Below are 25,470 nucleotides of genomic sequence, written 5' to 3' on the forward strand. Positions count from 1 at the left end.
GATAAATTATGTTGTAATATAATATTTAAAATTCTTTTTTTTACAATAATATTTAAAATTTACTAGAAAAATAATTCGTTTGTCATAATTTCACTTCTAGACCACCAGTAAAGTGTAACAAAAAAAAACACTAGTAAATTAATTTTCATGTAAATTAATGTTAGAAAAAACATTAAATGTTATCAATCTGGTTTCGGTGATCAAAATCAACGACATTAATTACCATTTATTAATTAATTTAATGTTACTTACTCTATTACGTTATGCCTAAAAGACCTCAGTAATCTGAGTTAGTAGTGTACGCCGTGTACGTTTGGAAATGTGTGGTGTGTCGCCCTTGTCGGTAAATTTTGCCATCAAAACCACCTAAAGAAAAATTATACTCCCATCCCATCCACTCGAATATAAAAAAATTAATATGATTAATATACTTAAATATAAGTAACTTTTAACAATTTTATTTTATTTATTAAAAATACTTCTCATTTAATTAATATTATATTTTTAATAACTTTTTTTTATATCAAAATTAAATATATTGTATGTAATGACTCAGTGATTATCATACTCGTTACAAAAGATATTGTATGTAATGTGTTTAGACGATATAATGTCTTAAAATATTAAATTATGAAAATGTAGTTTGTAAATGGTGATAATAAATAGTTTTACCCATTAAAGAGAAATCATTATGAATGGTTTGACATATCTAAACAATATTTAGGAAAGAGAAATCATTAGAGAGAACAAATGTAAATAAGCTATAATATGAGTTAATTATTAATGACTTGAGGTGCATCAGGCTAAAGTGTATAAACATGTGTTTATAAACATGTGTTTGAACTCTGAATATGTGACTCTTGTGTGATACATTGTATTGTGTGTGTTGGTTATCTTATTCAAAGAATGATTCTCATGTTATTTTATGAATATGATTGAGTATGATGATTATATGAAATTGTGATGCTTATGATGAATGAATGTTGTAAATAAAATGATGTTGGCAAATTGTTGAGATATTAACAAATCGTTGTAAGGTAAATCATTGTAAGACAAATTGTTGAGCATGTACACTGAGATATGATATGACACTGAGTTTGTTGTGACATGCATCATATGCATGCAAATTGACAAATCATTATATATGCACTACGTACACATATCTTGTGATTGGTGTGTTAACTATATGTTAATATTGATGTTATTGTTATAAAGAATGTATTGATTGTGTCTGGTTGTCCATCTCTTGTTTCATGCTATGAGTTAAAGTGAGATATTTCTCACTTTATTTGTTTTCATGTATTTGTTGTTATGTATGTTGTTGTAGGTGATCACCATTGACGTGAGGGCTTAGGCCCAAAGTAAATAATATCTCATTATTGTGGTGTTGTGTAAAATAACCTTATAAAAAAAATTCTTATACAACATCTCCTTAGACAATGCCATAAAATAACCCCGACACTCACCATGATATTGACGATGCTAGTGACAAGGCTTAAACCTTGTGTTGAGAATGCTTTAATAGGACATGTGATATCGAAATTTAGACTATGATTGTGTTTACATTATGATATAACAAGACTCATGTTTAGAGTTGAATTTTCGCAATTTATTATTTGATTTGAGATATTGTTATGTGACTTTCTTTACCTTATGTTCGTGTTTATGTTTTGTTAATTATGCATGAATTCTTATATTCATTGTTCCCTATAGTATAAGTTATATATGTATGCGAGGTAGATGGTGTTATAACTTGTTCATTAAACAACTTACACCTTAACAACATAAACATTGTCGTATATTAAATAAACTTACAACACGTGAATTTATCATCATACATCATTCAACTGTAAAACAACTTAACAAGTTTTTGATCATGCATCTTGTGCTTGATGACACTAAAAGGACGTTACCATCGAGGCAAAAGACTCCCTGCCTCACCCACGCTCAACGTCGAACTACTCGTGCCCGGTGTGGTTGAGACAAAAAGTCTCCCACTCTCTCGTGTCTAGCATGGCAAGAGCCTACACTCGACCTCAACGTACAAAGGTCTCCACACAATTCATGTTTGTCGCTACTCCATTGGTGTTCGATGTGATTTTAACTCGAGAAGATTTTTTCTCCTCGTGCCTAATGTCACCAACCTTCAGCCCACACATGAACAAGACAAGACCCCTTAGTTAAAATCACACTCGATACACTAAAGGCACGCTCGATGCAATATTAGTTTTGCATATGTGCAAAACTTGATTTTGGCTCAATCCACTTAAAATTCAACCAAAACTCATGCAACCAATAGACAACATATTTACAACATACCAATATAATTTCTAGCAATAGAAACAATATGCATTCATCGTTGATCGATAATCAACATATTCAACTCAACGTGACTTCAAGGGAAACCCAACCACACAACAACTCATAATCTCTTCTCTGATCAATTAAGAAACCAACGATAAATGAAATCCAATAACAATTAACAATTAACACAAACTTATCTTGCCCCTTTGAGAACTAAATCAACAAAAGGAGAAGAGAACAATGAGGAAGTCAGCTCCATGCGAATTCCAACCTGATATTATAAGTTATTTAACTTCGAGTCTCACTGCCACTATAAGTCTAAATATCAACCACAAGGATGAAGGAAGATGGGTTTAGTACATAAATGGGATAAGGTTCACTCATGAGAGAAAATCCTATCTACTTCTCTCTAGAGTTTTCTTAAAACACGAGTTTATGAGACATACATCTAAAGAAATTTTGTATACTCTTGTTAAGTTGACTCAACTTGTCTTTAGTTCAATTATCCTAAACACCAACTTAACCTTTATAGTATGTTTGGATGAGGAATTTTACAAATTCAAGGAATTTTAAATTTTTTGTATTTGAATTACTTTGATTTCAATTTATATCATTCTTAAAATATTTTGTTTGGATAAGTCAATTCAAATTTCTCAAATTTTAAATTATTGGATTGAATATGATAATTTAATTCCACCATGGTAAAATTGATTTTAAAAATATATTTATATGCTATGATTTTTAAATTAAATTTTATAAAAATATATATTAGCCAATTTTTAAATATTTAATAATTTTAAAAATTACTATTAAATAATATTTAATAATTTTAAAAATATTTTTGAATATTCAATAATTAAAAACATGAAGAGATAAGAGATAAAATGAAATATATAAGGAAAATAAGAAAAAAAAATATGAGGAATTTCAAATTCTTACTTTATTGGAATTCTCCTATTTCAATGAATTTAACAAATACTTGAATTTCAAATTCTCTGTAAATTCTCCATCCAAACAATATATTTTACCTCAAAAAATTTAAAATTATTCAAATAAATAGATTATTCCATCTAAATTCTCATTTCAAACACACTATTAGAGTCATTTGACTCTATAATTCTTAAACAACATTATCAACTACAATTCACAACTAGACAATAACACTCATACATTTAAATTAAAATATCATAAAATCAACAATTGTATTATTATTATTATTTAATTTAATATTTAAAAAATTAAATGATATTAACTAAATCAACATATAAATTAATCTCCTAAAAAATACAAGTGGATTATATTACTTATAATCTAGAAAGAGTAAATATTAACTTTTTTATTATTCATATTTCGGATTGACGTAAGATGATTCTATAGTAATACCAAACACAGATGGATTATTACTTCACTCCCGTCACAAGCTATGAAAATCTAAGTATGATTGTTTTTTTATTTTATTTTAAATTTAGTTCTTTTATTCTCGGATCTAAAAGCTAAAAGTAAAAACCTTTAAAAAAGGTCACAACTACATTGTTAGCCATTAGAGGGATCTGAATCCATGAAAAAAAATTATTAAAAATACGAACACTCTTATAAAATTGGCCATGCTTTACCAAGTTAGTTGTAATTTGATTAGTTTTTCCAAACTCATGTATGCACATCACTTTATGATCATTCTTAACTATGTCTACCATTTTATTTATCAAAGAATAACACAAATGATCTGCAATAATTATCATTTGAAAATTTCACTGTCAAAACAAAATTAAATTCCACTATAGTTCCATCAAGATGATGTATGTTACGGAGAATATTTAATCCATATATAATAAATAATTCAAAGCTCGGCTTAAACAATTAAATATTTCTACAAATTATAGGAAAATGTCGCTACAAAAGATCTAAAATTATTGTACATTTGTACTATACCCCTAGAAGCATACTTTCAAGCCTATAATTGCGTTCCTACACTCTGAGATTATAGGCTTTAAAAGTATGCTTATATTTATTGAGTGAACTTTCGCAAGAATGAAGAGTTTATCATAATTTTTTATTATTAATCAATATATATTTATTATTATTATTATTGACATTATTATTTTTACTGTCACACCACATAAACTGCTTAAATTAATTTTAACATGATAGTGAATTTTTTAAAATATAATATAAAATTTAAAAATTGATTATAACTTTCAAAATAAGAACCGAAAACCAGTTTGAACGACTCTAAATTAGTAATTATTTATAAGGCAAGAAAACTAATAATAGGGAAATGATCGTTAACAAATGCTAATTTTGCAAAACTTCTTATGTTAGTACTGATTTGTTTATTTATTAATCCACAACAAAACCCGTAAACAGTTTCATAAGTGGCCCGAATATTATGATCAATAAACCTACTACCATGATAAAAGAAAAAAAAATCTATAACGCATATAAAGGTATAGTATGGTTTAGTGTATATCAAATTTTTGACAATTTTTTTTATAATAATTTTCAAATTTCTCCTTTTCACTATTTTTATTTATTATATATATATTAAAAATAATACAGGCATCCCTCACTAGTATTCCTAGCATAAGTATTTATTGCTACTAGCATGCAAAGTCATGTGTAACAACTTAACAATACTTATTGTCACCCCACCATCCTTTCAAATAAATGTAGGATATGCTGGGGTCACCATCGATTCATCGTAGACATCGATACGCATTCCTCACATAATGAGAGGACGTTAAGTTATAAATTTATCAAATACTCCTGTTCCACTTTTATTAATGTATACATCCTTCAAATAAAATTTGTATTTGTGCCAATCAAGAATTTTGAATCATAAAATTACTATTTCAAATAAAAAATTATAATATGTAATATTTTGTTAACCTTTTTTCTCTTACAATATTTTTTATTTATTTTGTATATTATACTATATTAAATCATATTCTAAAGTTTTGCTGATAAAATATTTCTTTTATCCATATACAATTTTCAATTTTAGTTTATTTTAAGTTGTCTTAATTTTATTTTCCTAATTTGGAAGTGCTTTACTTTTGGACCGGCTGTAATTAACATTTAATAGTAGATATAAGCCATCAGAATATCACTTGAAAGATCAAAACGAGCTATTTCTAAATTAGATAGATAATTTTTTGTTAAGACTATAACTGAATTTAAAATAAATAAATAAATAATTATAATATTTCTGTAAAAAATGAATTTAAAATATTAAAGAAATAAATATTATAAAATATCATATTGTAAAATCAAGTGGGTTTTTATAAGACTTGCCACTCTCTCATAAATTTAGACAAAACTTTTTATCCTATGTATATACAATAAAGAAAAATAAAAATTGCGGGGAAGAGGGCATGTCCAGACTTCCCTCTTTTTATATATATATATATATATATATATATATATATATTTTGTACAATTTATTACTATAAAAAGGAGAGCATATACATAAATTATTTCACTCTCACAAAGGCTTCACATTTTTTTTCTCATTAGAACGATTCTATAGAAATAAATTTTATTATATTTAATACAAATTATTGCCATGTATCACATTCAAAATGGTAAAATAAAAATGCATCCCCAGTGATAGAAAAAAGAGAGAAGATTATATCAATAATAAATATGACTTAGTAATATAGACTTAATTAATTTTTGGGTTAAATTTTGTATAATATTTAATTTTATAATTTTATATCTTTATTTTATAAAATCTATAATTTTAATTTTACTACAAAATTGTTGATATGTTAATTGTTAAAACTGTAATATTTATTTAAAAATAAAATTTAGATATGCACCATATTACTATAAATCCAAAACATCACAAAATTATAAGTTGATCATGATCTTAAATTAAATAAAATTAAATAGATAATAATAATAATAATTAATATTTAATAATATTTAAATTAAATTACACTTTTAAATTTATATTTTATTTTATTTTACCATTTTTATAAAAATACATAATGAATAAAATATAATTGAAAAATTAATCATCTTTCGTTATATTTTATCAAAGATATCAATATAGTTTAACTCATTCAATATATAATTGAGTTTTTTTAAACATATTAGAAAGGATTTGATTTCTTTGTTGAATGAGACAAAAATTTATTTTGATCATGTTTAGAATGAAATTAGTATCTGATTATCGGTTGCGATTTTCTTAATTTACAAAAATATTATATTGTATTTACAAATGATATTTAAGTGCTTTTAATATTATTTAAGAAAACAAAATTTAGTTTCGACAATTATTACATGACATTAAAATGGACGTTGACTATTGAATTAAAAGTTGAATTAATTGAAAAAGAAATATAAAATACTACACCGAACTTTTAGTTCTTGCAATAAACCAAATCCAAGCCAATCATTTTCATATATTTGTTGTCATCCTAATAGTTAAACAGCTACGGTTTCTTACAAATTTTCCGATCTCATTAAAATAATAGAGTGACATATCTTTGGCGAAACGCAAACACGGTGGGGTAATTGAGAATTAATATATTATTATTTATTTGAGTTTAGTTTAAATTAAGAAAGGAAAAGAGGCCGGCGGGAATGGCATTCGAGAATTAGCGTGGAAATGAGAAAATTGAAAAACGGAGGTACTGTTTCATTATTATTATTATTTATTTATTTTAATTGAAAGGGTAGTTAAAATCTTAGAGATTCAAATTTCTCTTTTTGGCTTGTAATCCAATTCAATTCACCCTTTCCTAATTTTTCCAAATTTCCAGGTCTGGACACTGTCATTTGAAAACAACCTAACAATTAACAAACGGAGAAAAAGGAAGAAAAGCCTTTGCCCATTGCTTCAACTCAACCTCTCTTCCACACTCTCCCACCTAAATCCCTTTCCCACACCCCAAATTCCACAAATTCTCTTCCATTTCCATCGATCCGTAACCGCTGTCGTTGCAATTTCATCCACATTGCACTCTTCCAGGATTCCTTTTCGTTTCATTGGATTCGATCTCTGTCTTCCCAGGCGCCAGCTTCCTCTCCCACATTGCTTCCCCGAGGTAGCTTCTCGCCGATCTGTTTCTATTTCGCTTTGTTTTCGCCTCTGTCGTTCGTATATTAATGCGTCTCAGCTAGTATTGTAGCTTCGATTAGGAGTTTAGTGTTTTAATGCTTTGTTTACCTCAAATCGCTTTTCTACATTTGCTTCTTCGTGATTGCAGTTCCTGAAAAATCGACCGAGACGTGTTACCTTTTAGTTTAATATATTTTGTGACGGAATGTTATACCTATATTGTACTGGAGTGACAGTAGATTGTTTAATATAGCTTATTTTAACCCTAATTTCTATTACTGTTTTACTGAGAAGAAGCGCATTGTTAGGCTATTGGTCAGTTTTTCTTTCCTTTTTTTGGTTTAATTGTTGTTAAGTGCCTCTTGGTTAAATTTCTCCTGCACTTGAGGTATTAGCTTGTTTGGATTGAGAAAAAGTTCTTTGTTATGGCGGTGTAGGTGTAATTAATCAAGGGGTGAGGAGTGTCGAAAACGAGCATGCAGTGGGAGCAGGAGGGGCGGGTGAAAGGGGGAACTGACAACGTGAATGGGTTTCCTCAGTCAGGTGTTAACTGAAGAGAAGTTTCGGTCTCTTGAGATGGTTATTTGAATTTTTTGTATGCCTACCCTTTATGCACACTTGATTTTAATATGGTTTCAGGTAGCCAGCTTGTGCCTCTGTTGAAGTGGATAAATGCTGTGCTTCCTAACTTTAACCTGCCTTTAGATACTTCAGAGGAGGAGTTGAGGGCATGTTTGAGGGATGGAGCTGTATTATGCAGCATTCTGGACAATCTGGTTCCTGGTTTGGTGAAGGTGTGTCCTTCATTGTGTTATTTACTCATGTGTTGCCTTTCTTTTTGTGTTTGTGTATGTGTATGTGTGTACGTGTGTGCTTGTGTTTAATATTCTTTATTCTAATGTGCAGACCTTAAGTTAGAGCTTGTTTATTTTTATGCCGTTTATCTTCTAAGGAATTCATTTTTGGCTTCAGGGAAGTGGTTCTTTGAATGAGCTAATCGGTGTGAAAAAGTTTCTAGCAGCTTTGGATGAATTGGGATTGTCTGGATTTGAACTGTCAGACCTGGAGCAGGTAGAAGAATTTCCTTTGCGCAATGTCTTTTTGAGAACATTCTAAGTTTTTGTTTATGAATCTAATTGGTTGTCCTTGACCAAAGCGTTGGCTAGATAAATCCCTCATTTACCTGTACACAGGAAATAGATGGTTTGTTTCATCTTTTGTCACACAATGAAGGAGAACCACTGAACAATTTGATTGTGATATCTAGTAATTTATGGTTGTTAGGTTATGTGTACTTCAGTTTCTTTCTTTGATGCTGAAACTGGTACTCTTCCATGTACTTCCTTAGGCTGGACTTTGTCTAATAAAATAAATTGGTTGGCACTGTCCAATCATGATACTCATTCCATTTTTCTTTACCGCATTCTGTTAGTTTTATCCTAATAATTTAATCTTGTGGCCTGAGAATGTATTCAGGGATCCATGGTGCCTGTGTTGCAGTGCCTTGAGACTCTGAAAACTCATTTTGCTTATAATGCTGCACGAGAAAATAACCAAAGTTGTTCTAGAAAGAGGTGGGATCAGTCAAATCAAACATTCTTACAGGAAACTGATAGTTGCCTCAAGGATGCTTCAAAATTGCATCATGCTGTTGATGGTTCTGTTGTATTAGGTATTATGATACATTAAAAAGTGCCTTGCTCTCAGTAGATTTATTGAATATGAATTTTGTTAGTTTCAATGATGCTATGTGATCCATATATTTGACCTTACCTCTTGGAATAAGGGTTGGTTTCTGTTTAATAATGTTGTTTCTATTTCTATTGAAACTTTTTATTTGTAATATTATACTTTTTGTTTCTTTATCCAGATGGAATCGCTTCCGTAGATCATACTGGAATAAAGTCTAATGAACTGTTCCAGTCGAAGCAAGGATTGCATGTAAATTTTTCTGATGCTAAACTTAATGAAGTATTGAAATCAAAAAATTTGGATGTAAGTGATGAGCTAATTTGTTTGTCTGTAGCAAAGTTTCCTTTTTTCTCTCATACCATTAAATAATTCCTTATATATAATTATTTGAATACTTCTTTCTCTCTCCCTCTGCGTGTATAATGCCCTTAGGTTCTTGCTGTTAACTCATCTGATCCTAATATATTAGTGAAATCTTTTTCTGCAGAGTCTCTCGACTCGATTGCTTTTTAATATAGGAAATAGGATCTTAAGTGATATCTTTGAAAGGAAGAATGGAGATGTACCTCTGGTAAGTGGACTTAATACTTCTACAATAAGTAATAAAAAATGCTGTTTTATTGTTCTAGCAAAATTAAATTTGCTAGTCACTGAAGAAATAGTTCAATTTCTCATTTTTTTTTTATATGTTTCTAGGCTCATCGTGCCTCATTCCTGTTGAGGAAGATTCTGCAAGTAATTGAGTTGCGCTTTTCAAATCAAGCAGAAAGCATGAAAAATGTAAAATTATATATCTTTTCACATTTCCCCCCTAAAGAATATTAGTTTTAACTTGCTCTTGAACAATGATGATTTAATTATGTTGCATACCTGAAGCAAAACAATCTTTTCAAGGCTCGTGAGGGAAAGTATCAAACAAGAATAAGTGCACTTGAAACCTTGGCCGTAGGGACAACTGAGGAGAATGAGGTATGTTCCTTTAGTCGATGGATCTGACGCAATGTCTTACTGTCTTTTAATATTATTACTATCTGTTAATTTAATTTTAAAGTTGCATCCACTTTCAACAGGTTGTAACAAGTTGGGTTCAGCAGTTGAAGGTGCAAACTATCTCAAGCCCTATCTTTGAGTTCAAGTTAATGGAACAAACTATCAATATAGATTATTGTTTCTGTTAAATTTACTCACTATTTTCATTATTATTATTACTATTATTATTATTATTATTATTACTATTATTATATAGGGGCTATCAAATTACATCAGTATAACCTACATCAATTATTACACCATCCATAACTTTAAAATGATTCATATTTTTGTATGCTTTAAAAGTATACAGTACATCAATTTTTGTATATATAAATGATGTATCAAATATTTTTTTTCTTAATCTATGGGCTTTGTGATAAAATTATCCGATTAAAAGTTATTGAATAGTTTAATTGATGATGTAAGTTAACCCTAATGTAATTTTAACCCTCTCCCTCTGCGAGTGCGTGCATGTGTATGTATGTATTATCAAGTTACTCTAAGAGTAACGAGTAACTCTTACTAAAATTAATTCCTTCAATAATTCTTTGAATATATTAGTAATTTTTATTAATTAAACTATTGATTTTTTTTATATTAACTCGACAATCATCCGTACCAAAATTTAGATAACTCAGACTTTTGTAGTTATCTAATCTTATAGTCAAAATTTACATATATTTTAAAAATACATATTATACGTTAGATAGAATTTATTTAATAAAATATCATACAGTTTAAAATTTTATGAAATGGTATAAGCTTTATCTATTCAATAGTAAAATTTAGTATATGCATAGAATTAGTGAAGGGTTATTTTTGGAGTAACTTGATTCCGTTTCTCTTTACCTCCGTGTGTATGTATTTCTTGATTTCAAGATTATGTGATTTGGCTTATTTATGTTGCATCTTAAAGTAAAGTTCTTTATTTGGGTGAATGCAAAATTCTTAATTCAACATTATTTTGTTTTTTTACCTTAAAAAAAATTAACCTAAATTATTTGCCATTTTCTTTTATATTCTTACTGTCAAATTGTTGTTATGAAAAAATGTTGATGTGTATCGTTAAAACTTAGACTTAAATTATGTTTTTTTTAGTTTAATAAAGTTATGATATTAGGTTTCTTTAATATTTTTTTTTTATGTATTATTATTATTTGACTAATACCAATTCGACCACAATTGAACCTTGAACTATTACCTTAATTAGTTCAATGACATGTCCATTTTTTAAAAAAGATCGAGACTTATAGAACAAAATTGTTAGTTATATTTGAGTTTGTGAAACATTTATTGTAGAAGAATGTATACGAAACAATTAAATAGCTAAATAAAATATATGCATTGAATGAGGGAATAACAAATAAAATAGTGCAATTATCAAATAGGATAAGTTCAAAAGTATTTCTTCAATTCCTTTTCATTTAATAATTTAGGATTGTACAACATTTCAATTTTTTCATGAGAATTGGTGAAAGAAAAGTAAAAAAAAAAAATTTAATGAATTGTATGATTCTTATTGATGATACCAAATTTTGTAAATTCATTCATGTATCGTAAGATGCAATGTCATTTAAGATTCATCTTATGATACAAATCGGTAGGTAGCCAAATTGTATTGTATTGTAAGATTCTGATAACACTGATATCAAATTATAAGAATGCCACTTATAGTGCATGTCTCCAATGCAGCAAAGCAAGTCTATTGATCAGACTAAGATGTAACTTTTCTACCAATGCTTATAAAGGCTTAAATGGGTGACTATTACCTATAGTGAATTGTTTTTCTTGTTGAAGAGGTGTTCCCTTTTTTCACAATGGAAAAATAAAAAATGTTTTGATTTATATTTCAATGTATTTTTAGTTTTTAAAAATCGCAAAAGAAGTAGCTTTTCCAATTAAAAGTATGATTTTTGTTACTAACTTGCTGCAATAATTTGTATCTCCAGTATGCTTTGCAGGTTGAACAAACTAAATTTGAGGAGAAGAAGAAACTTGAAGAGCAGGATTTTTCTCGATTGAAGAAAGAAAAAGTTCGTAGTGAAATCGAAATTTCTGCATTGAAGCAAGATTTGGAAATAGCCAAAAGAACACATGAAGAACATGTTTCAGAGTTAGAATTGCAAGCTACTGAATCTAAAGCTGAATATGAAAAAAGGATAGAGGAACTTAAACGTCATCTTGCAGATGCAAGAAAGAAAGTCAAGGAACTAGAGGCATTTTCAGAATCCAGATCTTTGAAATGGAAGAATAAAGAGCATACCTATCAAACTATCGTAAATTTCCAATTTGGAGCTTTCAAGGTTTGCTTCTTTGTGTTGCTGTTTTCTTTATGGTTGTCAATTTCTTTCTTGTGCTATACCATATAATTTGATGCTTTTTAGGAACTGAAAACTGCCATGAAGTCTATCAAAAATGATGTGGTAAAAACAAAAAGAAACTACTTGGAGGAATTCAAATACTTTGGTAGGGTACAATACTTAAAATTTTTCATGATTTATCATTGATATCGATTATATGATAGATTTTAGTATTTATTACTTACAATATGTACATATGTAGGAATCAAGCTGAAAGGTTTAGCTGAGGCTGCTGAAAATTATCATGTAGTTCTGGCAGAAAATAGGAAATTGTATAATGAGGTTCAAGATTTGAAAGGTATGTATTTTATGGATCTTATATTAAGGTTGTGAACTTTTGTGAGCTATTGCTTCATTGCTGATCTGATTGATTTTTTCCTTTTATTTAAAACCATTTATGGATAGGTAATATAAGGGTATATTGTCGAATCAGACCATTTCTTCCAGGGCAAAGTCAAAGCCATACAGCAATTGAGTTTGTTGGTGATGATGGAGAGCTAATTGTCAGCAATCCTCTTAAACAAGGAAAAGAAAATCGCAAGCTTTTTAAATTTAATAAGGTTTTTGGTCAAGCAACAAGTCAAGGTACCGCATTCTATTTTCTTTTCTATTTCATTATTATTATTATTATTATTACTCCATGTACTTTATTTAGATAAAAAAAAAAGAAAAATGAAAAGAAAAAAGAAGTTAAGATAAGAGAGGGGGTCAATTATAATATAAAGGACAAAATCATCTAATAAAAATATGTACACAGAAGAAGAAAATCGCCTTTAATAATAATTATTAATAACATAGATTTTTACTTGTTTTCTATTGTTGAAATTAATAGTAATGTTTAACTTATATAGCATAGGGAGCTAGGTTCGATCTACATTGTAACCTTTTTTGCAATCTTTCCCATCTTTACAAAAAGAAAACTTATATCAATATTTTCTTTTAGAGGAAGTATTCAAGGACACTCAACCACTGATTCGATCTGTTCTTGATGGCTACAATGTTTGTATATTTGCTTATGGTCAAACTGGCTCTGGAAAGACATATACAATGGTATGCATTAAATATGCTTAATACTTTATTTATGTTGCATATTTAGTCTACTTACTTAGCAATTGCTATTCTACTAGAGTGGACCTGGCCTATCATCAAAATCAGATTGGGGAGTCAACTATCGGGCACTTCATGATCTTTTCCATATCTCCCAGAGTAGAAGAAGCTCTATTATTTATGAAGTTGGAGTTCAAATGGTTGAAATTTATAACGAACAAGTTCGTGATTTACTAACAAGCAACGGTCCTCAAAAGAGATATCCTTTTCCATTCTTTAATATATATTCCCAGACCCACAATAGTGCCCACCTTTTGCCCCTTCCCTCCTCCTTTTTTAATTGGTAGGAAAGATTACAATGATGACAATAAGAATCAAACCTAAATCCTAATGTATCTATCCCAAACCCTCCTTCCCCTTGCTAGGCAGACCCTATTGTTTCTGGACTTCCTTTTTATTATGAGTTATGTGACTCTGCATATTTACAGTTAAGCTTGCATTCTTATTCATTTATGTATTGACATACTATTTACTATACACACAGGAATTGAAGATTTGACACATAACATTATTTATTTATTTACTTCATGCATCTTTATCTTCTATTATGTACGGTTGTCATTATATTTAGACCTAGCATTGTTTACCACTCATTTACTTTTAATTGTTTTGAAGAAAAAATATACCAAGTATTTCCTTGACTTGCACACACTTGGGATTTGGAATACTGCCCAACCAAATGGGTTGGCTGTTCCTGATGCAAGTATGCATTCTGTAAATTCAATGTCAGATGTCCTTGAGTTGATGAATATTGGGTTTACGAATCGGGCAACTAGTGCCACAGCCTTGAATGAAAGGAGTAGTAGATCACACAGGTTGTATTCACAGGTTTAGGATTTTCTCTTGTCAATTTTCCAATTGTGTGAAGACAACTCATTTTATTTTCATATCACGTGATAGTGTTCTCTCTGTTCATGTTCGAGGAACGGATTTGAAGACAAACACACTGTTGCGTGGATGTCTTCATCTTGTAGATCTTGCAGGAAGTGAAAGAGTGGACCGTTCTGAAGCCACCGGAGATAGGCTTAAGGAGGCTCAACATATAAATAAATCACTATCTGCACTAGGAGATGTGATATTTGCTCTATCACAAAAGAGTTCACATGTGCCATATAGAAATAGTAAATTGACCCAACTTCTTCAGAGTTCGTTAGGTAATTGTTGTTGGCATTATTGGTATCAACTTACAGTTTTATTATATTTGGTTTCGTATGACTGTGTTTTGATTTAAGCACTTTTTAGTCGTGGCCTACTAAATTGCCATTGCTTTGTCCCTTGTATTTTATAGGTGGTCAAGCGAAAACCCTTATGTTTGTACAGCTTAATCCTGATGTTGCTTCATATTCTGAAACTGTAAGCACCTTGAAGTTTGCTGAGAGGGTTTCTGGCGTTGAGTTAGGTGCTGCTCGTAGCAACAAAGAGGGAAGGGATGTGAGAGACCTTATGGAGCAGGTTATTTCTATTTTTTATTGCATTTTACGTTAGATGTTTTAGTTGATGGCAGTGAAGTCAATGTGATGTTATCAGCAAAGCACCAGATGTTAGGAATCGGGATTTTAGTTATTAGTTTGTTTTACACTCGTGCGCCATCAGAAATCCAGTCATCGCTCTTGCTGTAGCTTAAGCTGATATTGCAATATCATTTACAAATGCACTCTGACTTGTATTATTCTTGCAGTTAGGATCTCTCAAGGATGCAATCGCAAGGAAGGATGAAGAGATAGAGCGGTTACACAAGGCTAATCATAATGGTGCAAAGCTTGGTACGATATCAGTCAGACATGGGTCGGCATCTCCAAGGAGACGTTCTGTAGGGACTCCCGGACGTAGCACGAGATTTTCAGGAGCAAGGAGCTTTGGAGTCAATGGAAAAGCAGCTTCTGACATGGATAACAGCTCAGAGTATAGTGATAAGCATTCAGAAGCTGGTTCTCATCAATCAATGGATGATTTCAGGAACAACAGTTCCCTTCGGTTGAAATCAGCCGGAGATGATATGAGTCAAAATTTGAATGAGGACATTGACCTCTTAAGATTTGGAGATGCAGATTCGGAGGAGAGATTAAGTGACATATCTGATGGTGGTCTCTCAATGGGAACCGAAACTGAAGGTTCAATCAGCAGTATTGTTGAGTACACTCTTTTCCCTGAGCTCGATAAGGCAGCTGAAACTACACCAGCAAAGGACACCACAACCAACAACCTTCCAGCTAAGAGCACAGAAAAGTGAGTTCTCTCTCTGTTAAAAGTTTACAATGCATATATTGTACCCTAACATAGAATGGTATGGATAATACAGCAATGCTTGCTGGTATAATGTATGCCATTTCATTTCATATCATCGTTACTTGCATAGGACCCCTGTTACCCAGCTAATTTAAATGGGGCCTGAACTCAATTTGTTTGATTAAATGCAGGCCCATTATGCCATCCAAAATCCCTAGATCTGCTCAAGTCCCACAAAAAGTGCAGACAAGACCTTCTAGGCTATCATTGAACAAAACCTCCTCGAAGGTTCAGTCAAGTATGTATTTCAATTAACTTACCCATTTTATTCTGTTCTATCTGTAAATTAAAAAACATATATATTACTCTCACTTCTCTTCCTATTTAGATTGACCTGTGACCCAATCTCCCTTGGTGATTCTGGTTCTTATTTCCTGTTGTAGGTGTTAGAAAGCCCACAGCCGGCAGCTCGTCTTCGGTGAAGTCCCTTAAACGATGGCAATAGTTAGGATGGCTCTTGGATGCTGTAGAGTGCTTATTTATAGAGATAGCCGATAGGAACTTTTAATTTATGTTAGGTGCTCATTCTAATTATACTGTACTCAAGGCTCATGGGTCAGCTCATTTCAGCTTCGATCTGTTATTGAATGAGGCGATTTGCAAACTCTAGCTTGTAACTAGTTTGTATGTAAGCATCATGGCCTTTTAAGCCATATTACTGAATCTGCTGTATTTACAACTTTTCACTCAGTAATGTTATCTGCGATGTTGTATATGTAGCTGAAGGTGAGAAATGTCACAGATTCATCTAACACTAAAATATTGCATTTGAAACATCTAGCTCGAACGATTAAAATTGAATCACAATCTAGAATTAACTTAAATTTAATCACAATTTTGGTGATCGGTCCGTTTGACACAAAAAGAGAACGGATTTTAAAATGGTGGGAGCTAGTCGAACTGGTGATGTAAAACTAATTTTAATATATTACTTTAATTTTTAAATGTTTTTTAATTTAAAACATTTTAGTTCAATAAAGGATCAGTGTTAAGTTATAATATAAATGTTTACGCATGAGATTCACTAATAAATTATTTAGTATCTTAATTTTTTTTTCATCTAAGTTTATAAAACATATAATATAGACAATTTATGTTAACTTATTCTTTTTGTAATTTCGTATTAGTTTGTTACTTTTAATAGTTGTGTGCATCAGTGTATAAATATTAATTAAGTTGTCCTAAAAAAATATTGAATTAATTTACCCACCTTTTTAATTCAGAGCTTGGGGGTAACCATGATGCGACCTTTGAGAGATGACTTGAGACTAGGATGCCGGTATCACTATTACAAGATTTAACTTAAAAAATTGTGAATCACCCAAAAAGAAATAAGTTTGTTCATGCTTTATAATCCACTCCTGCTAATTTGTTATGCGATTGAGTTTGGGAATTAAATGAAATTTTCAAATCTCATTGGCCAAAAGAAAGTATAATTTTGAAATTTGTAGAAGGGTAGAAAATTGTTCGAGCGCGATGGGAGGATGTCAAATAGGTCATATGTTTGATAATATATAACATTAAAATAAATAAATTATTTACTCAACAATAACAGATCATGAAACAGTCTGGGTGGTGTAGTTGGTTATCACGCTAGTCTCACACACTAGAGGTCCCCGGTTCGAACCCGGGCTCAGACATTTTGCTTTTTCAGTATCATATTTAATGTTCTTCATTTTAATTTTTTGATTTTTATAAATAAAAAAATTGAGATTAGCCAGATTAAATATAAAGCATTCTGTTCTATTACATCAATTCTTAACATTAAATTTAATCATGGTGAGATTTTACTAAATATATTTGTTATATAAAAAATGTGATAAATGATTCTTTTTTATTTACTAAAATGGTTGTAGTTTTAACTGTTAATTAGTTAAAAATAAATCAACATTTTCAATACCAGCAATTTTTTTTTTAACATTTTCATAATTTTAAAGTAAAAATAAAGCAGGATTTTACATATTAATCATCATTACTGTATTAAAATAAAGAGAAGGAGTAATGCTCCGGAGAAAACAAAATCGGCGCAACCACAAATTCTTCAGCTTCGGCTTCTTAAACCCTTTCTCCCAAAACATGAATTTCAGTCCTTCTCGCCAGCCGTCGCTCTCATCAAGGTTTCACTTCTTAATCAACATCAACTTTCAAGCATAGCTCTTTTTTTTTATTCAGTGTCTTCTTTTTTCTCCAGAGTACCCCATTCGCATAGCTCCCTCGATGTTGCCAATTTTGATTCGGGTGCCATTCTCTTCATTTCCATATCATCACACAAATGAGAAGAGAAATTTAACAGGTAAATACCGTTATTTAGTTTTCTTTTTTAATCCTCTCTCTTGTTCCATGTCTGTATATAATCATAAGCTTGATCAACAATGTTCTTATTATAAAATTCCTAAGAAAAAAAAAGTGGGACGGTCCAAAATTGGAACTTGGTCAGTGAATCCTTGGGCCATGGGTTCTGAAATTACCATACTTTGGTTCTCTCTCTTTGTTGAGAGAGTGTGCAACAGAGAAATTAAGTGTCTATTTAACTGGCACTTGATAGTCAATGTACTTTGCAACACGTGGTGTAATTGACACTTGACAGTTAACACCTAACATAGCTTGTTGACAGTGAATGAATTTTCATTTTCAGGCCTTTTCTATCCAGACATTTTTGGGCTATCTCCTTCTTGAAGGAGACAGAAGATTTGAGAATATGTCTGGATGCAATAAATCATCTAAAAATAATCAGCAATCAATCAAATATTGGCGAATTCAACATGGAGGGGCGTCCTCTAAGGCTGATCTTTCTTGTGTAGATTATTCGCCTTCTCTTTCCAACAATGAGAATAAACAATGCTATGGAAGTTCTCAACCAAAGTCCCCTCGGATACTGAGCACAGCTCAGCTCATCTCTGCAATAGGCCAGATATGGGATTCTGCAAGTCGCCCACTTTCGGTTTTACTCCCGAAGGAAAATGTGAATCTGGATGATAAAGGATTTCCGAAAGACAAAATTCTGGGTAGCATTGATGAGAAAAAGAATGAACTGGTATATACTTCAAGTGACACTAATTACCATCCTGTTACCGGGGGCGGTGCCCAGATTGTGCAGGAACAATGGGAGTTCACTAAGGTAAGGCAGAAGATGTTACTACTTGAATCTTCTAAAGAAAGTCAAGATTATATTCATTCTTTATTTCAGAGGCGTTCACAGGCTAGTGATAACAATACAAATAAAGATCGGAAAGAAATGGAACATGAGAGAGAGGAAATGTCATGTAAATCAGGAAATGTATATTGGTGGATAGGTAGGAATTTTACTAAGATGCTAAATTGTCAAGTGAATGTTACCCAGCCTGAGAATCTGGAAACTAATTCTCCAGTTTCTGGGGGTGGCATTTCAATAGATACAAGCACCCCTGCATTGGCTAATGAGAGTGATATGTGCAGTTCTAATTCAATCACACATAAAACTCAATCATTATCTGATGCTGTAATGCAATCAAGAATAGTTAGCTCTTTGTGTTCAGACTATTTTCTTCAAGCTGTGCCTGATACTATGGCAGACATTGGTGCTTGTCATACCCTTTCTTCTAGTATCTGTGCAGACTATCATATTAACTCTTTAGCTTCCTGTGATAGTGCTTCTGATCAGTGCCAACATGAGATTGATGATAATGAATCACTGGAAATCCAAAGAAGACATGTCTTGGATATAACTGATGATGAACCTAAGGTTCAGACATTCTTGGCAACCCATCTGAAGCCTTGTAATTCCCAAGCTAAGCAAAAACATGCTTTTTCTGGGGCGTTAGCTGGTATATGTGTCAGTCTTTGTCTTCACCCTGTTGACACAATTAAGACAGTCATTCAATCTTGCCGTGCTGAACACAGGTCCATCTTTTATATTGGGAAGTCAATTGTTTCTGATAGAGGTTGGTTTCTAAGAGAAATCATGTTCTTGCTATATATCTATGTAGCTTATGTTTCATTTCATTTAGATTAACTTTCCCTTTGAATTAAATATTCCACTAGATGGCTTCTTCATAGAGTTGATGGACTAATTTCAGGTTTGCTTGGGCTATATCGTGGAATTACCACTAACATTGCATGTTCAGCACCAATTTCTGCAGTGTATACTGTCTCCTATGAATCAGTTAAAGTAGCTTTGCTTCCTTATCTTCCAAAGGTATCTCATCTTTATCTATATTCTACTCATTTAAGTGGAGTTGCTCGAAGTTGGTTACCCTTGCTGTCTTGTGCTTGGGCATTCCCTGATTCCTTTATTTCTACATATGATACCTTCTAGGTGGGAGAAACTATGCAAGTTAAACATAACTGTAAATACTGTATTAGGCATCAATGACTCTTCTTATTATTTTGATGTTTATTGGCATAATGAGGTTTTAACCATCTTTTTTGCAGGAATATTATTCTTTTGCCCATTGTGTGGGAGGTGGTTGTGCGAGCATTGCCACCTCTTTCATTTTTACTCCTAGTGAACGAATAAAGCAGCAGATGCAAGTTGGTTCTCATTATCGCAACTGCTGGTATGCCTCATTTTTTGGGATATCAGCACCTTTCTTGACATAAAACTGCTTGCTTTGAGTACAGCTTGGCTTTATGAGTTTGTTGTGAATTGCATTCAATCATTGTAATTTGTGTTCATTGTTTCTGAAGCTCTTGTAAAAATTAAGTATCTCCTTTTAATGTGTAGTTTGGTCATGTCAAATGTAATACCTTATTTTTTTATTATTATTATTATTATTTATTATTAAAATGGCATTTTCGTGAATTTTATAAAGGTATAGGGGTATTATTGTAATTATTGATGGCATTTTCGCAATTTTCAAAAAAGTTTGAAGGGTGTTTTGGTAACTTGGAACGGGCCGTTCCAAAAGCAAAACGGGCCGTTCCAAACTTTAAAATTTAACTAAAAATCTTGAGTGAGAACGGGCTCAGAACGGCCGTTCCGACAAGGAGAACGGGCCGTTCTGATTGTGAAACGGGCCGTTCTAAAGGGAGAACAGGCCGTTTCAAAAGGAGTACGGGCCGTTCTGCTGGAAATTGGGAACGGTCCGTTCCGGATTTGGAACGGGCCGTTCCAGTTCAAAAATTTGCGTAGTTTTTTCGAGCCCAGAACGGGCGTTCCGATTTTTGGAACGGCCGTACCGGGTAGGTGAGCCAGAATTGCTATATATAGGGGCTTGGGGAGTTACGAAAATTCATACCTTGGGAAGAGAAAATCCTTAGAGAAAGAGGGAGGAAAGGAAAGGAGGAGAAAGAGGAAGAGGAATCCGGTAGAGGTGGTTCTGTCAGAATAAAGAAAAGAGGAGAAAGAGGAGGAGGTTCTGCTCAAATTTCGGTTCCTATCTAAGGAAGAGAGAGGAGGAGGTTCTGCCCGAGTTTTGGTTCAGGATTATCCAAGTAAGGGAAGTTAGTTTTTGAAATTATTAATTGTTTGATGATTAATAATAAATGAATATTTTTGAACTGTGTCAAATTTTGTTGTTGAGTCGAGCTGAATTATATGTTGATTTTTAACAGTATTGTACTATAAAGATGTTGAACTGAGTTATGAGTAGTAAGTTGTGTTGAATACTACTTAGCTGTGTTGTATGCTGATTTGCTGTACTATATAATGTTGAGCTGTATGTTGATTATACCCACTTGAGGTGGTGTTGTTGCTGCTGTTATAGCCGCTATGTCGGTGCTGTTAGCCACTATTGTGGTGCTGTTATAGCCGCTATGTCGGTGCTGTTAGCCACTATTGTGGTGCTGTTGTTGCCGCTAAGTCGGTGTTGTTATAGCCACTAGAGTGGTGCTGTTGTTGCCGCTAAGTCGGTGTTGTTATAGCCACTAGAGTGGTGCTGTTGTTGCCGCTAAGTCGGTGTTGTTATAGCCACTAGAGTGGTGCTGTTGTTGCCGCTAAGTCGGTGTTGTTATAGCCACTAGAGTGGTGCTGTTGTTGCCGCTAAGTCGGTGTTGTTATAGCCACTAGAGTGGTGCTGTTGTTGCCGCTAAGTTGGTGTTGTTATAGCCACTAGAGTGGTGTTGTTGTTGCCGCTAAGTCGGTGCCGTTATAGCCACTAGAGTGGTGCTGTTGCTGCTACTAAGCAGTGTTGATATAACCGCATTATGGTGCTGATGTTGTTGAACAATATAAGCTGTGCAGATGTGTTGATAATTATAACGATGAATTTATTTACATTGCTAATCCTTTGCTAGTATGATTTGATTTTTAAAGAATACTAGCTTACCCTTGCATGTTTTCCATGTGGTTGGAACTGCGATGATCATACTATGTATGGGAGCAGAGCAGAAATAGGTGGGCGTCTTGGGATGAGTCTCCGGCGGACTTTGGAGCTAATTTGCTTGTGTGGATATTTTGCTTGTAGCTACTTGGGATAGTAGCATTTGGTTGTAATTTTCCTTGGTACACTTTAACTCTAGTCAGACTGGAATCTTGTATATTTATATATTCTAGATCCTGTATTTATATACTTGTTCTATCTGTCTGGTGTTTTAGTGTGCTATACCGTGTGTAGTGACCAGCCGGGTCGTTACATCAAATATGTATGTCCTGTTGAGAGATGCTTGTTATGTCTGTGTAAGCTCAATAGTTCATAACTTCAAACTTCCATTGGATATTTTTCCCATGCCAGATCTGTTGTATTAATTTTATTTTGCTATGAATCTTATGAGTATATCCGTGCAGGGATGTATTGATTGGAATTATCAGAAATGGTGGTTTATCCTCCCTATATGCTGGTTGGAGAGCTGTGCTATGCCGGAATGTTCCACATTCGATTATCAAGGTCAGTATGTATTTATTTTCAATAGTTGATGAATATTTATTGAAGTGGTTGATACAAACATGTTTTTGTCACCAAGGGGGAGGGGGGTTGTTTGCATGAGGTTTTGGTGGTGTTTGTCCAAAAGTCCTTTACACAGAAAATTTGTTATTCTGCTTTTTGGCTGCCAACTTCGCACTGCTACCAAAGATTCATTATTCCCATGAAGTTTTTCATTTCTTATTATGAGAGCAAGCCTGTTGTCATTATTGATGTTTTCTTCTCAAATCCCCCGTGTTAATATTACTTGGTCTTCTATGACCATTTGTAGTTTTACACATATGAAAGCTTGAAGCAAGTGATGCCATATAGTACTCAACCCAACACTTTTCAGACTGTGAGTTAATGTTTGTTCCTTGTTCTTAACCATCATTTGTTTTTGTCGCACAGCAATGAATGTGACTAACATGATTTTATAAATTTCTGTAGTTAGTGTGCGGAGGATTAGCTGGATCTACTGCTGCTTTATTCACCACTCCTTTTGATGTGATCAAGACTAGATTACAGACACAGGTTTGTAATGAACAGGTCCTTCGATTGTATAAATTCTTATTGATACTACTGAAGCAGAATCTGCTGCCACCATCTAGTTAGATGTTGAAGGCAACCTTTCTTGATACTAGTTTTCTGAAACTTTTCTTTTTAAAGTGTGATGCTTGATATCGTCTATCTTGTTATCCTTAATCGTATTATAATCATACAATTTCACTATGTTATTTAAAAAATATAATACATTTTTTTCCTTTTGGTTGATTTATAACATTTACTCTTAATTCATTCTTCTGATGAAAGTGAGTGCACAGCAGATTCCTGGATCAGAAAATCAATATGATAGTGTGCTCCATGCCCTTTACAAAATTAGTAAGAGTGAAGGTTTGAAGGGCCTGTACAGGTATTATTTCTGAGCCTTGCCACTATCATTTAGATAAGAAGAAAACAATTTGTCGGAGCCACTGCTATACATTCTGTATTGGAATCTCTATTCAAATGCAAATTGCACGATGACATTTGTCTTTTGATGTGTTTTCTATGTCTGTCATCAGGGGGTTGACTCCGAGATTGATTATGTACATGTCTCAAGGATCACTTTTTTTTGCTTCATATGAATTTTTCAAGAGGGCATTTTCTCTGGAAGCATCACCCGACTAATATATGCATTTAGGACAATGACGGGAATGTTGAAGACGGCAAAAACTTAGAATTAACAGGTCCATCATATGGTGTTCCAGCATCAGCTTCCCCATGTCCATCATCGTTTGCATTCTTGATGACTAGATAATGTGAGGAAGAAAAGTTTAATTGTGCCACAAGCAGTTTCATAAACTGTAGTTTTAAAGAATAATTTTAAATTCTTTTGTAACATCTTACAAATCTTCCTATTTATCACATGAAGAATGAAATGAAAGCATTGTTTTTTTTTTCTTCAAGATATTAAATGTATGGATTTTTTTTCATTTAATATTTATTTTATAAAAAGTTAGGAGAATATATGGCATTATTTTAAAAAGAAATATGATATAAATATATTGAGAATAATTAATTCTTGGGAAAATCACGCTCTCTAAGTTGTGGACGAGGTTAGTTTTACTAGTATTTTCTCTGAATGACATCTCTTTCGATTGGATGATAGGATTTTAAGATGTAAACAATGGTAAAGTGGGTTTTTTTCCGTCATGTTAACGCACTTATCATTTTTGGCTGATTAGTTCCGTATATTAGTTCATTAATTTGTTTAACCTGCAATTATATTTTTATTTGCTTTTTTTTTTTTAATTTCTCAGTTCTAAGCTTCTAAAAATGTATGCTATTTTTTAATTCCTACTAATTCATACCCTCTTCTCATCTCATTCACCTTTGTAATTATATATTTTTATTTTATATTACTTGTTTTAATTATTATTTAAGTGGAAAGGCCCACTAATTTACAATGAAATAGAGTAAATTGGCCTTTTCAAATTCCAAAGAGGATGGTCGATTAAAATAAGACAATGTTTGAACTCTCACTCGGCTCTTTGGAATAAGGTAAATATATAAGTATTACTACGCGTATTTTTTGAGTATGAAGGTATTTAGACCGAGGTACTTTTCACCTTCACCCTCTAAAATTTAAACTACTAAAAGATTTCATCATATTTTAAAAATTATGTTAACCCCACTTTGAAATCTATAATCTAAACTAGTCATACGGAAGATCTTCAAAAATTTATTTCAATTTCTTGTTTTTTTTCCTCGTGAGGAACTTTGGTATTCTTCCATAGAAATTGCTTTCTTTAAAGGAGCCTATCTATGATGGCATACCCATTAAAAATTTATAATTAGCATAAGTTATTCTATTAATTTTTATAAATAATAATAATTTTAGCAATTAAAATTTTCAATAAAATTATATGATACAAGCTAAAATTTGTCATTATAATGGCATCCATTGATGACTCAAGGACCTTACCCCCTCCAATCTCAACCACTTGAGCGGATTTCCTCAACCTTTAGGTTAACTTGCTTGTTTTTGTCTTGGTTCTTTTTTTCACTCACACAACCAACTATTAATGTGGGATTCTAATTAAGGGAGTGTGGACAGTTAAAGATACCAACTTACAATTTATGCAGAATATTCTCTTCATTTTCATGGAGTTTTTAATAAATTCATGAGTGATACGAGATCCGTCCAATGTATTATTATACCTATAGAAAATTTTAATGAGACCATTATATAAATTTTAAAAAAATAACAGAAAAATTAAAGATTTAATAAAAACAATCTTTCTTCCAACAATATTAAAACTAT

At 31.9% G+C, this 25,470-nt stretch overlaps 2 protein-coding genes and 1 non-coding gene across 8 annotated transcripts; all 3 read left to right on the plus strand.

The window, feature by feature from the left end:
* Positions 1-6,795: 6,795 nt before the first annotated feature.
* Positions 6,796-16,565, plus strand: LOC109800310 (P-loop nucleoside triphosphate hydrolases superfamily protein with CH (Calponin Homology) domain-containing protein). 2 transcript variants are annotated; one of them, XM_083069116.1, is made up of 23 exons: positions 6,796-6,938; positions 7,071-7,355; positions 7,807-7,912; positions 8,009-8,163; positions 8,342-8,440; positions 8,846-9,041; positions 9,240-9,364; positions 9,549-9,632; positions 9,758-9,841; positions 9,938-10,030; positions 10,132-10,161; positions 12,043-12,396; positions 12,478-12,559; positions 12,656-12,751; positions 12,859-13,038; positions 13,397-13,503; positions 13,581-13,759; positions 14,211-14,375; positions 14,461-14,714; positions 14,849-15,012; positions 15,239-15,786; positions 15,978-16,084; positions 16,230-16,565. In XM_083069116.1, the coding sequence occupies exons 3-23, from the start codon at positions 7,846-7,848 to the stop codon at positions 16,289-16,291; spliced, it is 3,231 nt and encodes a 1,076-aa protein (XP_082925242.1). In that variant the 5' UTR covers positions 6,796-6,938; positions 7,071-7,355; positions 7,807-7,845; the 3' UTR covers positions 16,292-16,565. The 2 variants fall into 2 exon arrangements, with proteins under 2 accessions (XP_082925242.1, XP_029127714.2); XM_029271881.2 differs by lacking the exon at positions 6,796-6,938 and having other exon boundaries at positions 7,024-7,355.
* Positions 16,566-17,412: 847 nt separating this feature from the next.
* TRNAV-CAC (transfer RNA valine (anticodon CAC)) lies at positions 17,413-17,486 on the plus strand. Its single transcript has one exon. It is a non-coding gene; the product is annotated as a tRNA-Val (tRNA).
* A 348-nt stretch (positions 17,487-17,834) lies between these two features.
* On the plus strand, positions 17,835-24,112 carry LOC109800815 (Mitochondrial substrate carrier family protein). 5 transcript variants are annotated; one of them, XR_014431813.1, is made up of 10 exons: positions 17,835-17,963; positions 18,038-18,139; positions 18,482-19,766; positions 19,902-20,020; positions 20,257-20,381; positions 22,550-22,649; positions 22,957-23,022; positions 23,115-23,198; positions 23,478-23,577; positions 23,729-23,792. XR_014431813.1 is itself a non-coding variant. In XM_020361699.2 (10 exons), the coding sequence occupies exons 3-10, from the start codon at positions 18,545-18,547 to the stop codon at positions 23,832-23,834; spliced, it is 1,908 nt and encodes a 635-aa protein (XP_020217288.1). In that variant the 5' UTR covers positions 17,837-17,963; positions 18,038-18,139; positions 18,482-18,544; the 3' UTR covers positions 23,835-24,112. The 5 variants fall into 5 exon arrangements, 1 of the variants encoding a protein (XP_020217288.1); XR_014431815.1 differs by having other exon boundaries at positions 23,119-23,198; XM_020361699.2 differs by having other exon boundaries at positions 17,837-17,963; positions 23,492-23,577; positions 23,729-24,112.
* The last annotated feature ends 1,358 nt before the right edge of the window (positions 24,113-25,470 follow it).

Source organism: Cajanus cajan, chromosome 2 (assembly GCF_000230855.2).
Source record: "Cajanus cajan strain Asha chromosome 2, NIPB_CcT2T_4, whole genome shotgun sequence".
NCBI classification, from domain to species: domain Eukaryota; kingdom Viridiplantae; phylum Streptophyta; class Magnoliopsida; order Fabales; family Fabaceae; genus Cajanus; species Cajanus cajan.